At 40.2% G+C, this 18181-nt stretch overlaps 1 protein-coding gene across 2 annotated transcripts in view; it reads left to right on the forward strand.

Annotated features, from left to right (window-relative positions):
• Window positions 1-14291, forward strand: part of atxn1a (ataxin 1a) — a 32441-nt gene extending 18150 nt beyond the window's left edge. Inside the window, exons 1-3 of one of the 2 annotated variants that reach the window (XM_056233948.1) lie at window positions 749-1029; window positions 8624-10725; window positions 11875-14291. In XM_056233948.1, coding sequence (XP_056089923.1) covers window positions 8926-10725; window positions 11875-12435 — 2361 coding nt within the window. In that variant the 5' untranslated portion in view covers window positions 749-1029; window positions 8624-8925 and the 3' untranslated portion in view covers window positions 12436-14291. Of the gene's footprint in view, window positions 1-748; window positions 1030-8623; window positions 10726-11874 lie in introns of those variants that run through there. The other variant, XM_056233947.1, reaches the window with a different exon arrangement.
• Window positions 14292-18181: the final 3890 nt, after the last annotated feature.

Raw genomic sequence — 18181 nt, forward strand, 5'->3', positions numbered from 1 at the left:
CAGTTTCCACAAAAATATTAAACAGCACAACTTTTTTCAACATTGACAATAATAAGAAATGTTTCTTGAGCAACAAAATTTGAAATTTCAGCTTTGCAATCACAGGATGAATACTGTGTTTTTTTTTTTAAATCAAATAAATGCAGCCTTGGTGAGCATAAGAGACTTCCTTCAAAAACATTTAAAAGTCTTACCGACCCTAAACTAAAGCATTTGCAGTAGTAAATGCTTAGTGCTGGTTTTACTCTTTAGATCATTTCATAAAAGATTTAGTGAAATTTTGTGATGAATTAAAAAGAGTAAAGCAATTAAATCTATAGCAAAATAAAAAAGGCGTTTGCAAAGTTTCCAGATTTAATGTGATCTTCGCTTAACAAAAAGAAAATCTGTTCATTTGAATAATAATCATCCGCTCTGGGACATAGAAGTGCCTGTAGCTGTAGAAACAGCCTTATATCTCTTCATCTCTCTCTGGTTTAATCTCAATCGCTCTCTCGATTTCCCTCGTACTCTCGTTCCCTCGCCTCCCTCCTCCGTCTTTCTGTACATCCCTCCCTCTCTCCCTGATCTCCTCCCTCATTCTGCCTCTCTTTCATTCTTTCGCTCTCTCTTTCTTTAGCAGTGTAGTCTGGGCACACTGCCAGCTGGCATGTGTCTTTTTTGAATGAATACCTGATGAAGTTGGTGGTGCGCAGTGAGGTGAGGAGTGGGAGGAGCTGAGCGAGTGAGTGAGCGAGGGAGGGAGAGGAAGGGGAGAACTGGTGGCCTGGCTTGGCCTTGCATAACGCACGTTTGAGTGCTGCAGGCAGGGCTCAGAGCTCAGCGCTCCTGTGTGACACACGGGGCCCGGCGGGGCAGGGGGCAGTGCCTGACCACAGCCATGACTTAGAGCAGGAAGGGCCATTGGTTCACGCCGGCCACACCGCTGTGCCTCCGTAAGGTGTCAGGGTGTCTTTGTGCCTGTGTGGCTCCTGTGGGAACAAGGGAGAGACTGAGAGAGCGACTCAAATGGCCTCTCTGAACAACATGGTAAGCTTTTACGCACTCCCACTACAATGTGTTTTACTCAAATGCATGTATGTTAGAGATTGTGCATGTCTATTTTTCTAGCACTTCTGTTATAGTTATAGTGTGTTTCTCAACTGTAGCCAAGGGTATTACTGCAGCTTTCAGGTGGTACTTAAAAAGATCCTTCCTTTGTTGAACTTATAAAATAGATTAAAATAATTAGTAGTCAACACAGTGGCGCTATAAGCTGCTTTTTAAAGCAAAACAAACCATGTGTAATATGTGCATAATGCTAGAGTAAAGACTCCAAAACTCATGCCAAAAGAAATGCAGTCTACTGTAATACAAGTTCTCTGGTTTGGTATTGATGAAGTGTTTGAGCGTTAATGATCGAACTGTGAAGGTTCATAAGGCACAGAAACATTAGTGAGTTCTAGTACAGTTTCTCTCTTTCTCTGTCTTGTCTTTGTGATTCATGTTCTTTATGAGTATCTCTGGACTTGAAAGTGCAAGTCATTCAGCTGCACTTCTTCATGCAGCTACAAAGCTCTCTCTCTCTCTCTCTCTCTCTCTCTCTCTCTCTCTCTCTCTCTCTCTCTCTCTCTCTCTCTCTCTCTCTCTCTCTCTCTCTCTCTCTCTCGCTCTCTCCTGAGAGTGTTCTGTTTCTTCTTTCCTTACGTCGTATCTACTTTACAACCTGTCTCTGTTTCACTCGCTCTATCCGTTTCTGTGCTGTTCATTGTAGAGATCAGGCACTGGGACAGTTTGTGAGTATCTGCCCACCTTTTAAAGGGAAAGCGCCTCAGAAAAGTGTGGAAAGATCTACAGTACAGTAAGGTTGTGTCTTAAATGCTAGTGAGCTACTTGCCTAGACAGCACGTTTGACCATTCTAAACTGTTATTTATCAGTACCTATGAAGTAATAAGCTCACTAGAGGTTTTGAGACTGCTGTCACTTTTGGTTTTAGAATTAGACTTTTGCATTATGTTGTGTTTAAAGATAAAGATAAGTTCCTTTCAGAAAATAGTTTTTGACACTAAAATGACCGAAAATCTGTTTTTCTGTGGATATATCAGTTTTTAGAATTACTCTAATATTTCGTGTAGTTTCTCAATTAATATGACGTGATAAAAATCATAGTTAATAATTATACACGAATATTGAAAAATTATGTTTGAAATAATTTTAGTTGAACTTCTGTGACACGCACAGTATAAAAATAAATGTAATACATTATATATTGCCTTCCATGGTTTTATTTTTATTGTGATAGTTGTTTCCAAGTTTTTGCATTTTAAATCAATGCGTTTGGTTGTGTCCACAGAGTTGCATTCTTGTCAATAATGCTGAGGTTATATTGACTTAAACCTGGTCATCCTCACGGGCATCTCCCGTTGACCCACTAATGCAGCCCACAGATCTCAGTGGATGACATGTTGTGCTGCATTATTGCGATGCGAGTGGGTTTTTATGGAGAGGAATGCATTCTGAGAGCCCATGCTTCTTCTCATTCATGTCTGTGTTAGATTCACAGTGAATGTCTTTGATTAATGTCTCTGATTTGTCCCCGCGGTTCTCCGTCGCTCTGAGGCCCCGGGGACGTGATTCATAGTGTTGCCAGGGCTGATGGAGGACAATAAGTTTAGGTTTCAGGTCATCTGATACTGTTCTGTTCCTAGTGCGCTCAGCAAGATCCAGCTGACAAGGCTTTTATACTGCAGTCTCTCTCTCTCTCACTCTCTCTCTCAGCTCTCACTACGCTCTTAGTTTACAGTTAGGAAGCAGTGGAGGTGTGTGTCTGAGTGTGTGTGTTGTGTGTGTGTTAATGAGTATTTGAATGAGCCTCTGTGCTGGTCTTCTGTTGCTATGTGCTTGCTATTTTTCAAGTGTGTGTGTGTGTAGGTGTAGCATAGTGTTCTCGCTAATGTAGGTCAGTAGATTGCTCCCTCCCTCCCAGCTCTGTAGGCGTGTGTGTGTGTGTGTGTGTGTGTGTGCGTTGGGTTTAATCCTGAGGGATAAGCAGTCAGGGCTGAGAGGACCCAACTGTGAAAGATTAGGACTTGGCTTTCCCTGGGATACCACAGAGGTGTGTGTGTGTGTGTGTGTTTGTGTGTGTTTGTGTGTGTGTGTGTGTGTGTGTGTGTGTGTGTGTGTGTGTGTGTGTGTGTGTGTGTGTGTGTGTGTGTGTGTGTGTGTGTGTGTGTGTGTGTGTGTGTGTGTGTGCGTGTGTGTGTGTGTGTGTGTATAAACACAATACCAGCCATTGGCATCAGTGTCATTAATCCTAACTGGCTCCCTGCAGTATCAGACATTCATTAAAGAATTGTGTAAGCTGCAGTCAGTTGAGTTGAGAATATACTACGCCTTCACTCTCTCTCTCATACTGTGGCCTTCTTTCTCTTCTGCTCTGCTTTTCTTTGTAATATAGTGGCTGCATGCTTTCGTAGTATGTACTACACATCCCTATTTAGTACATACTACGAAAGCATGCAGCCACAGTCACAGTTGTCCATAGAGGTTGAATACCTATAATATTATCTGTCAGTCAATTTATTATGTTTTTTCCCTCTGAAACTTTTTTCCAGTCCCCGGGGTTGGTGCTGGACAGAGTTTAAATGATTTGATTTGATATTTAGTTATAATTGTTTTGTTTTTGTATTGTCAATTTGTATTTGAGTTATATGTTTTGCCTTTATTGGATGGGTGAAGTCGAGTGGATAGTGATAGTGATAGGAGAGGAGAGAGCAAAACAGGATCAGAAATAAACCAAGTTGGGACTCGAACTTGGCAAATAACTTTTCCATTAACTTTTTTTCAGACTTAGGTTAAAATGTAATTAATTATAAATGTATATTCATTTATTATTATATTATATATATTTTATATTGTATATACGCTGTTTAATATTATATAATGATATATACATTTCTTTTTAAAAATTATTTATAAAAAGTAGGCTACATATTATTGTTTAATAATTTTTTTTATAAGAATTAGGAATACTCAATGTTTTTTCACAATAATATAATATTAGATTATAAAAACAACAGATAATAGTTATAAAAGAATCTGAGATTTCTGAAATTTCTTTGAAAATCTCTGTGATTTCTACACTATTTGAGCTCATATTTTGTTGTATTTATTTTGTATTATTTTTGTTTTGTTACAGTTTTTTGAATGAGAAATTATCGACCTGAGGTTGAGCATGGCACTCAAATTTTAGTTAAAGTTTTAGTAATTTTGCTGTGCATTTTTGCCATTTTTATTAGTGTCATTTTTATAAATATGTATTAAAGAGATAGTTCGCCCCCCCCAACCCCCCCCCCCCCCCCCCCCCGCCCAAAAAAAAAAAGAAAATTCTGTCATCATTTACTCACCCTTAAGTTGTTCCAAACCTGTGTGAGTTTCTTTGTTCTGCTGAACACAAAATAAGATATTTTGAAGAATGTCGGTAACCTGACCCCATTGACTTCCATAGTTTGGACATAGTCTAAGTACCAGTCATGCTTGGTACTTACTTAGTCATCAGTACATTCTTGGAAGTGTAAATTCCACACGTGCCATGGTGGCATTGTCCTTTTACCCGCATGTTCTTTGACCTATGACGTGCTAACAACAAGAGATGTTTAAACTAGTAAATAAACAAACAAGTCTTGGTACCTATTGCAGTTAAACATGAAAAGAGCCGTCCAGCTCATAGTTCTCTGCTACTACTTTTCCCCCAAGTTTTCATACCTTATTGATTTTATTTTTTGCTTAAAATGTGTCTGATAAGTACGCAAATCCAGATGCAGAAGAGTGTCTTTGGTTGTGCTTTTATTCATGGGAAGCATATATCATATCATATGCTCTTGCAGAGACTAAACCGAGATGTATCGTACATCAAACTGGGAACAATGAATCACTGATTACCATTTTAATCAGTTTTCAAATATAATCTCATCATAAAGATTTTAGTTCACCGCAAGCGTTCAAGGACCTGGCAGAGACCAGTTTAAACCTTTAGAATTGCCTTAAGAGTAAGTTATAATACCATCTAGATAATATTGTCATCTACCATGCATGATTACTTAAATCATTAATTAAAATGATTATGATAATTGGGTTATTAACATGCTTGATTGCCCTTGTCTGATGCAAATTATGGTAAAGGAAAAAGACTTACAAGAGAGGTTGGGGGTGGTGCAAAGAGAGATGAAAAGATATATGAGCCAAAGGGAAGGAATGAGAGTGTAACTGATGTGGGTGAGAAGTAGAAAAAAAGAGGTAGAAAACACTGATTGAGAGATTGCTGAGAATAAACACCCTGCTCAATGTCAATAGTGTCAATCAATGATGTTTAGCTGTTGTGTAACCTTTCTACACTACTTTGACTTAAGAGCAAACAGAGAGGACTTGCTCTTGCTGTTTGTAATCAGCTGAGGGCTGTTGTGTCTGCTTTAAGTGATGGCATGAACTTTGTGAACCTAAACATAAACATTGAACAAAACTATGTTTCTTATTTTGTCCAATTTTAAAACATTGTCTGAGGATATAGAGTTTGACAGGCACACTTCAGTGATATAGTGATGGTATCGGATGGTAATACCATGGTAATTTAATTTACATCATTGTTCTAAATGATTACCATATTCATATACAATGGCATTTATCTGGTTCTTCATGCTACATACTTCATAGAATACATTGCCATGTCCAAACAAGCATAGTATTGTGCAACACCATGGTACAGTGCATCATATAGTATTACCATGGTACTTGCATATACTATGGTACTACCATCTGATACCTGTAACTCCAAGATACATCCAAGATTACTATACTGCTACCATAGTACAGTATTAGCTTGGTGCCATGTCCAGTAAGACTTGATGCTCCAAAAAACATGATGCTAGCATTGTACATATCCAAAACATCAGAGTAATACTATGGGACATTTAGTTACTTTAGTGCAAGTGTTGCATACACACAAAAAAGTAAGCCGCTATACAGACCGGCTTAATGGGTAGGTTTCCCTCACAGCAGAATCCGCCTGCTCTTTTATAGCACTGCGACACTTGTTAAATCATCAGGGCCTGTTTATCATGCAAAACCACCCTCCCACCAGTTCTGGACAACAGACGCAGCTGAATGGGTCCAATCAGTAGAGCTCAGGGAGAAATGTCAAACAAGCCATAACACTGCACAACATCACTGTTTCGCCACGTGTATCCCCATACTCTCTCCACCTACTTTGATGGAGAGCTCTTAAAGTTAACATCAAATCCATCCAATTAGAAAGTTTTTATGTATGCATTCATTAATTCATTAGTGCATGTTATTCCAAAGAAAAAAATATTTGTGTTTGTAATCTTGCATCAATATGTGAAATGTTTCCTTTTGTTTAATGTCATGAGCCATGTGGGCTGTTGGTTAATGTAATCCTTTAATACTGAAAGCAAGTAATTTGTCAATTTAAATCTATCTCCATTATGCCATATAAACACCAACTTTTCACAATTCAGTCAATTCGTGATAGATAAAATAGTCCCTGCTTACACTTTTTTCTCTTTGAAAATCATTTTTTGGAAAAATTACTCATTACGGAAGTAAAATGGGTTACGAATGCTATTCCATTTAAACTTTAAGACATTTATATCACGTTTTCACAGTATAGTAGATGAGCTTCCAGTCTAATTTTTGATTGTGTGTTGCATGGTGGTGAATGTGTTGCTGGTTTCAAATAGGCCCTGAGTGCAGTGCTGGTTCATTATCAATGATGCTCACACTGTGTGTTCCATCTTGTCCTACAGGTGGTCCACTTACATACTCCAAACACACACACTATGAGTGTTATCCACAAGATACTTGTGCCTACTCACTAGGGGTGCACGATTTGGGGAAAATGTCATATTGCGATTATTTAGGTCAATAATGCGATTGCGATATAATAAACAAATGGTTTCATGAGTCAACTTGCTTAGTTCTCAAGGAAAATGCACTTACACAGATTAGTGATAATGCTGAAATGTGTATTTCTCAACTCAAGTGTTTTCAAATTAAAATAATATTTTTTACAAAATTAAATGATGACATCTTTGCATTACTGCAAACTTGTTATTGTCTCAATAGTACAATAGTATCAAATAAAAAAGGACATTTGCTCATGAAAATAAGATATTTTGAACATTCTGTCCAGACAAACGGGGACATAAGCAGGATGTGTATTGTGATTGTCAAAATATTTGGTAACTAAACAGAATTTTGTTAAGTTTAGTGACAATATGTTATAATGTTTACATGGTACAATGACTGGTAGGCTACTGTTTTTATTATTGCTTGATTTTGTGATTTGATTCCGATCCTGATTCAATATCGTTTCATTTGGATAAATATTAGGTACAGTAGATACATGTTAATTTTTCTCAAGAAAATAAAATATCTCACCTAATGCTGTAAACATACAGAGAACCCTGTCAGCTGGTATTATTATTAAAAGGTTAAAAATAACAACTCAAATTAAATATAATTAGTTTTTTTCTAGGCTATAATAACAATGTTACAATATTTTAATGATATAAGTAAAAATATAATAAAAATGTAATATAGTGCACATATTTAGCAAAATACTCCTCTCTATATATAATTTGTCTAGCCAACTAACGTGCTATCAAATGGCTTTCCTGAGGTAAATGTAATATTATGTGACATAGCCTATTGTTCTCCAGCTCTTTCCGCGGTTGAAAAACACTGATTGATCGATATTATGTATGAGGCATAAACATTTCGGTAAGTTGTACTGTATCTTTCAACACACCTATTGTTCATTTGTGTTTATTTACTAATAACTATTAAAGAGTAAGAGATGTTCGGTTCACGACCACGATCTGTCACGTCATATTTACAAGCGCCAAAACGCTATTGTTTGAATTTCGTAATAAAATTGACAGAATTTGAGAGCTGATGATTTGTTTCATATCAAAAGTAACCTGCTCTGTCTAGTCTGTCGGTGTCAGTGTCCTCTTTGCTTCGCGATTTTTTTCTGCGTTATAAAATGGATGTGTGGCATGAGAGCGCCGTGTGAAAAAAGTCAATTGCGTGAGTCTCACGCTGAATGAGTGAGATTTGGCAGCCCTGCTCTCTCTGCTCAGTGTCGGTTATCTTATAGGCAAAATATCGCCATATAACAGAGGTAGATTTTTTTCTGGCCACCAGTCCAGTGTCCGTCTGCTCGGCATCCATCTTCACCTGTTCTCCGCGCTGCCGGAAAAAAGTCACGACGTGACCATACGCGCCACACGTGCCACTGCCTAAACTGAAACTGACTGGTCTTCTTTTTATTAGTGGTGTAGAAAATGGGCAAACAGCTCTCAAGAGAGAATGGGTTGTGATGTCCACACATGCATTTATTTATTTCATAAAATCGCAGCATTTTGCGTCATATAATCGCATAGGCTTGACATCGCGATTGCGATATGATTAATCGTGCACCACTACTACTCACATATATAGGGATATTTTTAAAAGCTGTTGAATGCACTGAACTAGCTTTTTACTTTAAAGTGTCTTGACAGAGTTTAAATGGGCCTGTCTTAAAACAGAAACAACCTTAATGATGCCTTGGTTATTTTTCAGGTTCTTCCTGCAGTCCTGGAGACTCGCTCTCAGAGGGAAATGATTCCACATGAATTGCATGGACCGCTCTCCCACAGCAGGTGTGACTTCCATTGCTTAAGACTGAAATCTGTGTCCATCCAACCTTAGGAACAGGACATTTCCCCTCTCACCACCACTCTCCTCTCTACCCCATCCCCATCCTCGCTCCGAGCCAATCAGTGAGAGGGCACACTCTGTTAGCAAGACAAACTAAGACCAAGAGGGAGTGGAAAAGAGCCAGAAAAGACAGGGGGAAGCGTGGTACAAGATTCTCAGACACCATGAAGTCAAACCAGGAGCGGAGCAATGAATGCCTGCCTCCAAAGAAGCGTGAAATCCCAGCAAGCACTCTGCCATCAGAGGTTAGGCCTATGGTGATGGCGCCTGCAAGTGATAGCCAGCGTGGGGGGAACCTGGCCTGGCTTGCCAGTCTGGCAAGCGGGCATGACAGAGGGCGGCAGCACATCAGCACCTCCGCAGAACCTGAGGGGCCTCAATACAAACCATTGTCAGCCATGGCTGAAAGCGCACCTTCCTCATCCACGCACTCAACCAGAGCTCTACCTACAGTGACCACAATACCTGCAGTGTACACGTCACCCCTCTCTCAGCCTACTGGCACCATCCAGTACACACCCCTGCCTCATAATCTACATTTCATCAGCTCTCCGTATACTGCACCATATGCTGGCTACATCTCTCCGCTAGTTCCCCATTCGTCTGCCACCACTACCACACAACGTGAGGTTTATGCCGGCACCTCCATTTCTCCAGTATCTAAAATTGACCATCACCATCATTTGGGCCGTTCAGGCCTGGTCACAACTGACAACACCTCTTCAGCCCACTCCACCCAATACGTCCACATTGCTGGTTCTCCTCTAAGCGTATCCCCTCGGACTGCTCCATCACCCCATGCTCACTTGCCTCTACACTTACACCCTCACCACACGCTCCCCCTCAGTGGCCCCTCGCAGGTCTTAGTTCAGTACACAGATGGACTTTTACCCAAGAGAGAGGAGACGAGGTCCAGGGTGGTGCTGAACGGAGAGCTGGAAAAGGACAGACGCTTTGGTCCATCTCCCGAGTCCAGTGCAGGGAAGCAGGGCAGCACTGCCAAAGGGGGTTCCTCCTCCCATCAGCACCACATTCACCAGCAGCAGAGCCCACGTCACTATGAGGCTCGGCATGTGGTGCTACCTGCTGAATATGCGCAGGACAGTACAGCCATGCGGACCTCGTTGGTGCTGGTTCCAAACAGTCATAGCTCCAGTGTTGCTGATCCCGGAGGTTCACTGGACAAGCTGCCTCCCCCAACATCCCACACTGAAAAAGGAGGGATTTGTGCAGGCAGACCTGTGTCCCGCAGTTCTTCCTCATCTGTCTCCCTTCCATTTCCTCCTCCCCCTCCACCACCTATGGACAATCTGAAGGGAGCAGTTGCCACACTGTCTCCCCATGCAGTTATCCAGACCACGCATAACACCACAGAGTCACTCTCCCTGGGCCTCCCCTCCACCAATTTCTACTCCACCCAGCAGCCCATCATTGGTTACATTGCCGGCACAGGGCACCAGCAACCTCTCAGCTACCACACCAGCCTACCCCAGCACCTGGTCATCCCTGGAACTCAGCCGGTCATCATCCCAGTAAGTGGAACCGAAGCTACTGCTACATCGACCACAACGCACTTGTCTGCGGCACTGCCCCATGCTTTCGTCACCTCAACGGCCCCCAAAGTGGAGAATTTTGAACCTCCGGCTCTATATTCCCACCCTGCCCCAGCTGTGGTTCAAGCCCAGCTGCATCTGCCTGTGGTTCCAGCCCCTGCCAGCCTGCTGACGACTCCACCACCACCCTCAGCCCCTTCCCTGCCCCCTTACTTCACAAAGGGCTCCATCATCCAGTTGGCAGATGGGGAACTAAAGCGGGTAGAGGACCTGAAGACGGAGGATTTCATACAGAGTGCTGAGATCAGCAATGAGCTGAAGATTGACTCCAGCACTGTAGAGCGTATCGACAGCAGTCATACACCTAACTTCGCTATTATACAGTTTGCTGTAGGAGAACATCGCTCACAGGTGGGGTAATATATTTTTGCTTTACAGTTGCTTTAGAAATGTTTGATGACAAACCTGAGCATCTATTTCCCATATATACAAGGATAAGGGTGGGCGATAAATCAGTAGAAATAACAGTAGAAATTTGTCAAATGATATACATTTTTATAGGATCATTGTACAGAACCACTGGCACATGGTAGTAAAAGAATTTATTAGAAAAAAATAATGTAATGAAATTGACTATTGGCTAAGACCTTATGTAATTATATTGTAATCAAAATAAATGTTTTCTAGAATATATATTTTTGCTTATGTTGCCCACCCCTATGAACATATAGCACAGGTTGTTTTTTGCTAAATTACTATTGCAATGGTTTTTCAAATGCTCATAAGTATGTTTATACTGTATATTTTTATGGAATATTTATTATTAGGTATATAAAGTGCATTTTTTTATGTTATCATTCACATTTGAATTCCAGTCATTTGAATCCTGCTGTCTTAAGAGGTGGAATTTCAGTGGAAATAAATGGCAATATATTTTGCCCCTTAAAGACATTTTTATAATATGCAGATGGCATCTAAAGATGGCTAATTTAATTTCATATTTAACAGTGCTCACTAGGGAAAAATCTTTACGGCATTTACAAATGCCCAGGGATCTTCTCTACTTTATTACATCTTTCATGCATTTTTATCATCTGTTTGAATAACCATTTGATAGTCATTAAGTTTATTTTTTATATGCTTGACTGTGTGAAAGAATGTCCTCCTATATGAACTCCACCTGCACTCAATCAGTGTAACTAGATGTGGGGTAAATTGGCAGCTGAAATCATCTCCCTGTTCCATAATCCCTCCCCTGGCTGTCCCCATGGCATCTTTGTTTAGTTTGTGTGGGATTCACTGACAGAATTGAGTCATTCCTTATTTCTGCTTCCTTCTGTTGTACTGTGAGTAGGCTGTATGAAAAATCTGCTTCGTTTGTCTGGGAGTTGAGATGGGGCCACCCACTCAAAAGCAGTTCTAAAGTCTGTCAGTTTGAGAGGCGCTGATTAACAGATGCTATTTAGCAAAGGCATTCATTCATATCATCAGGCATTTGTGCATGACTTCTACTGTGTGAATTTCATTTCCTCTTTTTTGCCTCCCTTTTTTTTCTTGCAGGTCAGCGTGGAGGTTCTAGTAGAGTATCCTTTCTTTGTGTTTGGCCAGGGCTGGTCATCCTGTTGTCCAGAACGGACTAGCCAGCTGCTCGAGTTGCCATGCACCAAGCTTTCAGTGGGTGACGTCTGCATCTCCCTCACCCTGAAAAACCTGAGGAACGGCTCCATTAAGAAGAGCCAGGGGCAAGTCTTGGATGCGCCTACCCTTGGTCCACCCCTTAAATCACCAAAAGCACTCTCAAGCGGCACACGTGGAGGTGTTCGGCACACAGAACAGGAAAATGGACTTGGGCAATGTGTAGATCAGAGAGGTGGAGGCGGTCAAGGCAATAGAGAGAATGGAGAACTGAGGTTTGGCGAAAGAGACATCTGCAAAGCACCACCGCTCACTGAATCAGAGTCTGGCGGTAAACCCACAGGCCGTAAAAGGAGGTGGTCGGCCCCTGAGGGCTGCAAAGTAGAAAATCCTGAAGGAGAGCCCCCTTTAACGTTCCCCAAGCCTTCCTTCATCCCTCAAGAGGTTAAAATCAGTATCGAAGGCAGATCAAATATTGGCAAGTGAACACGTATTGGACTGTCAGATTTTAAAAGCAAAATTTGCCCTCAGAATGTTTTTTTATTTTTAGTTCTGATTTGATTTTCTATCCAGATTACTATACTTAAAGGCTAAATTGACTCGGTGTGTACATGATCACTTCTAACATTGTAATAGATGCATTCAATATTACACAAACAATTGGTGCAATTCATTTGATTGGTCAAAATCAGGGCAGATGTAGTCCAAGGTGAGAAAGTAATGAGACAACTGAGCACTGCATGATATCCTGAAGGCTTCAGTATATACAATCAGTCACAGCTAACAAGGCTAAGTCTCTCTAGTCTCTCACCTATGATGTCCTAAGACAAACTTGGTTCAACTACACCTAGTGGCAATTTAAACATTCATCTGCTGAGTGAACCTGAAAATGTTAGTAAGGGAAGATGAACAACTGGTGTGAATAAAAATAGCTAATGGTGGCAGAACGGAAATCACTCCTCCACTGGTTGCAGGAGTTTACATGATGTCAGCCATCTTGTTTAACTGTGACTAAAAGAGACTATCCAAATCAATCCTAACAATATAGAGCAGCATCGTCAGCGCAGTTAGACTAGCATAGATTATATTAACATTTATTGAAATGCAAGAAGAGGTTTCCAAATACTATGGTACCGGCCAAGAGAGATGATGTCATTGAGCGGGGACAGTTGCCCCATTGAAAGACGAAACTATAATTTTAAACAGGGAAGATGGACGAGTCTATTTTTATATATCCAACTGTCTAACCTTTTATTTAACTATTTTTGTAGGTTTGCATGTTTTAATTTTCTGTCTCACTTTTCAAACCCTCCCATCATACCTTGATGGGTAGATTTTTCTTGTTTTTTTGTGATGAATGTGTAAACCTTGCAATCAGGGGTAATTTTTTACGTAGACACAGGATGGGTTCTTTCTTGATGCATACAAACACAGTGGTGAGTAGTCCCTTGTTTTTAGTGCCGTCTCACCTGTTTTTTGTTCAAACAAAAGAAAGTAGATTATTTCGAAAGAAAGAGAGCGAAAGTTGTCTGAGGAGGATGAGATGAGTGTTGTCCTGAAGCACTTAGTTAACACCTGTCATGCTCACTAGCTGATAGTCAACTGAGTCAAATGATGATGATTATTATATTAATTATTACTATTATTATTACTGCTACTACTATTTTCTGTTGATCTTTTAACATGAACACCGTACTGTATGCTGTATCATGAATTGGATGTTGTGTGGCACTCTGTGGGAAGGTGATTTGCTCACAAGGGTCGCCGTGAAAGGATGAATGTAACAGTTGATGCAAGAGCAAACAATGAGATTTTGTCCCCAAGAGGACTGCTTTAAAGGAAGCACTTTTTTCATTGCGTCTGATTGGCTTAGCCATCTGAAGCAAGTGGACGGCTTGAGTAAAGACGGGCACAAGAGGCCGTGGCCCTTTAAACAACTGCCATTTAAGTCATTTAAAGCAAAAAGAGTCATGAAAGTGTGAATGCAGATGGAAATAAATACAGAGACTTGTTTATATATTTACAAGAGATATGAGAGTTGACGTGAAAGTGAGAAACTGGCTACAGAAATCTTTGGATGATCGAAGGGTGTCATATACCTGTTTGTTAGCAATGTATGTGGTCGTGCACGCATGCGAGTTTGTGTGCAGCTGCGCACAGGCTTATACACATGTACACGGTTACGGTAATTTTCAATCATGTTGAAATATGTCATGTATTTTTTTGTACATTAACATGTATAGAGCTGCAAATGCTATATCTATCTTACTGTATGAGAGCGTAAGACTACATGAGCACGTTTTTAGTCCCGTCCCCCAAGACTCATCGAACGTATGTGAAAACAGTCATGTAGTAATTTCAGTGATCTGTAGAATATTTGTGTGAATGTGTGTGAGTGTGTGTGTGTGTGTGTGTGTGTCTGTGTGTGTGTACATACCACACATATTATAAATAGATATTTAAGTTCTACTTAAAAGAATATTGCAATTTGCACATCTGGAGAGATAGTAACATGATTTATTTTGTTTTCTGCCAGCACAGGACAGGGCCGAAAACCCAACTTTTACTAAAAATGTAGCAGTTTCTTGACATATTTGCTTGGTTTGCAGGTCTGTTTGTTTAATTTTCATTAGGAAGACAAGGAAGCCCCTTTTAAGGGGGGTTTGAATTACACACAAACACATGATTGTGCACGGTGCTTTGTCAAAGGCGTTCGCTCCGTAGGGGTGGATGAAGTCATAGCTTGTAGCCTGCAAACCTGTCGAGTCATTCGAGCGGCCACACTCAAGTTAGCTTGGGTTGGTGAAGATGTGGCAGGAAGAAGGGTTGTAGTTGAAAATAAAAGATGCATTGATGGACGGATGGATTTAATGAGTGGTGGAGGGTGGGTGAGTGCACCCCATATACAATTTGAAAATGCTTTATTTTTTTATAATAAAACAGGGTTTCTCAGATCAACACCACAATCGTGCATTTTTTTCTTTTTTCCATTTGACATGGCGTCTCTGTCCCCTTGTAATGTGCGTGTTTTAGTTTGACTTAGATTGTATGTGTGGATGTATCTGCTTCAACCAATCAAACTTGATATTTTCATTGTGTTTATTTTGGGCCAAAAGCTAGAAATAAGATGTGATATTGTTTGTCCATTGAACCACCCCAAGAACATGACTGTCAATGGCGAATCGGTCTTGCATTTGTTTGGTTTTTCTTACCTTTCACTGTTGTCCTTCTCTTCATGTAATGATCAGTGTTTCGATGTTGCTCACTGCTTCGATCATTTTACAGTCTGCCTCCTTCTGGTTGCACAGTGCGGTTCCACGTATACGAGAAGCATTCCGAACAACAGCACGTAGCAATAACCCCTAGTCTCTAGTGCTGAACCAAAAAAAACAGAGAACCGGACATCAATGCCAGATCTTCTGTTTGACCTCAGCAATCTGTTTTTTATCCTCTTTAGGTTTATTTGCGGTTTGCACAGCCAGCCCTCAGTAACTTCAGGGAGAAATGTAAATTAATATGCAGTGACAGAGTCTGTCCCCTCCTAGCCGTCTTAACCCGTAATCGATAGTGACCTCCAGATGCTCTTCAGGTGCCCATACAGAACCAGTACGCCTCTCTCAGAGTATGTTTACCCAACCGCAACCGTTAGCTACCTTCTGTTGCCTGGCATGTACGTGCGACCTCTTTCTCACCCGGCACACCCGCTGTAGTTGAAGAACGTTCTTTTCTTTTCTCTTCTTTTTAATCTGTCTCTCGCTCATTCATAGCCATAGAACCTTGACAGTATTTGTGATGGAGTTTCATATTGCCTAGCCTGTTGAAATTATGACTGTAATTTACTTGTAATGTATCTCACTTACGATACCTATTGAAGTCAATGTGAATTGATGTTTCAACCCATTTTGCTTCCATTATCTGATATATTCCAGAGTTAAATAAGAAATCAAGAAAAGTTGGCTTTTTATACTAGAATGCAGTCAGACTGAGTACGAGTTTGCTAAAATAATACCTAAATTGCTAATTGGTTAAGAGTATCCATTAAGTGACATTAAGTGGTAATTCTTTGAAATTTGAATTCCTCACAATAAGACCTGGAATGAGCATTGAGGAAGTAAATAGGTTCGATTTTGACTCATATTGACTTTAAGTATCAGTTGTTATCGACCAGGAGACAAGCAAGTGTACGTGTTCAGTTCCAGGTATGTTATTTGTTTGGATTTGGACTTATAACTTTAAGACTTATCGACATTAATTTGAACATCCATGTTGTTTGTTTATCTGATTTTCGAGGAATAAGTCCAACTGCAAATGAATTGAATATGCTTGACGTGCGATGTCCTGAATGAATGAAACATCACAGATGTTCTGTGCCATCACATTTAATGGTCATCACAAACAAAGAGAATAAAAGATGCACATGGTACAGCTGGTGGTTTATTGTGCTGATAATGAGAGTCTCTTATGACCTCCAGTGCTGAGAGACAAGAGAAATAAGAGCACATTAAAAGTGGTGGATGCTGTTTTGACACCTTATTTTTTAGCATCAATGTCACATGAAACTCAAACCCCAGTGGTGATGTTCTAAACTCTTCTTCTGTTTAAGCTTGACATGTTCACGCGTAACAGTTTGTGCCATCTGCATGTAGCACTGTTTCTGTGGTTTCCATTCATACTCCAGTAGCACTTTATTTGACAGTCCTGTTACGCATGTACATACTGTGTACTTATTATAGCAATTACAGTAACTGGGTTATAACTAGGTACTAACTCTAAACCTACCCCTAAACCTAATGTTAACCCATGTAGTTACTTTATATTACTTTAATTGTTTTGGGTAACTACACTGTAAGTACACGTACTGTAAAATAAAGTGTAACCCATACACCTTCTCCCACAAATGGTATTATTTGTAGGCTGTGGGTTTTATTATTTTATTTAGCTTTTTGTGAGTAAATATGGCAAATATAGTGTTTCACTTTGTTGAAATGTTGCACATTTCATTTACTTTGGCAGAGGGGTGAGTTTGCTGTGTCTGACATTATGACAAAATCATTTGCTTTTCTGATAAAGGTCAAAATCTTTCCTTGGGCTTACTCAGGGATGGGAAAGAGGTGTGAATGTGTGTGTGTCGAGGAGGTTGTGTGACCTTTGAAAGGTTTTTGTACATGTTAAGATACATACACACATATATATATATTCTTGTGTGTGGTAAACTGCTGTAACCAGAATCAGTCATTTCATTGGCCCTGTGCTTTGGTTTCCCACAATGTCTCTACACCATATGAGGCCTTCCTAAAACACTCTGTCCGTCTCCGTGAAAGCGTCTGTGTCAGTCTGTTTGTCCCCATCACAAGCTGTCTGTCCGTCTGCCTGTTGTCCTTCTGACGTCACAAGCCCAGATCCTCACACATGCAAGATACTGAAAAAAAGACTGAGAAATGATTCATCGACCTCATCAAAGTGGGGACCACTTTTATAGAAACAAACGAAAACAAAATGCACATTTTTGTCATTTATAGAATAGATAGACTTGATAATACTGTTTCAGCACTTTCTAATCCTGAGGAAGATAGAGTGAGACTATGGTGTCATCGCAGTTTCTCCCCTCCAATACGAATTCCCTCCGTCTCGGCCCGTTCCTGGGTCCAACGGGTTGAGACGACGAGGACAAAGAGTTGAAATAACATTTGAATGGTCCTCTACGAACCTGAGATGACTTTACTTTTTGTTGTACTGATGTGTGCTCGAACACCATCGTTCTGTTTTGTTTTATTTTTATGTTGGTTCTATATTTAACCTTGCTTCATGTACTTTGGACTTTGTACTTTTGCTTCGGTCTCCTCTGTAGCACTCTTTTATCATGGTAGGAGACAAGAGAAAGTGTTTTAATGAATGTTTTTAAGAGCGACTCTGTGACGGCTCTCTCTCTCTCTCTCTCTCTCTCTCTCTCTCTCTCTCATAAGAGGAGCACCGCTGACTTTTCCTTGTTTTTACTTTCATTACTCTGGCACAAATGACAAAAAAGATGAATGTTGGATTGCGAGTTTCAGCAGTTTGAAAAATAAATCAAAAGTTGTTTCTTTTATTGTGGCTCTCATTGAAATACAACTTTATTTTTAGTTTGCTTTTCTTTGAAATTAGTTGTAAAATCAGTCAGGATTTCTCTGTTCAACTTGACTGTTTGACATCATGTCAATTGTCCAAACAGCTGGATTAATAACCTCAGGCTGAG

Source organism: Rhinichthys klamathensis, unplaced genomic scaffold (assembly GCF_029890125.1).
Source record: "Rhinichthys klamathensis goyatoka isolate OS25496 unplaced genomic scaffold, OSU_Roscu_1.1 h1tg000384l_1, whole genome shotgun sequence".
In the NCBI taxonomy this organism is placed as follows: Eukaryota; Metazoa; Chordata; class Actinopteri; order Cypriniformes; family Leuciscidae; genus Rhinichthys; species Rhinichthys klamathensis.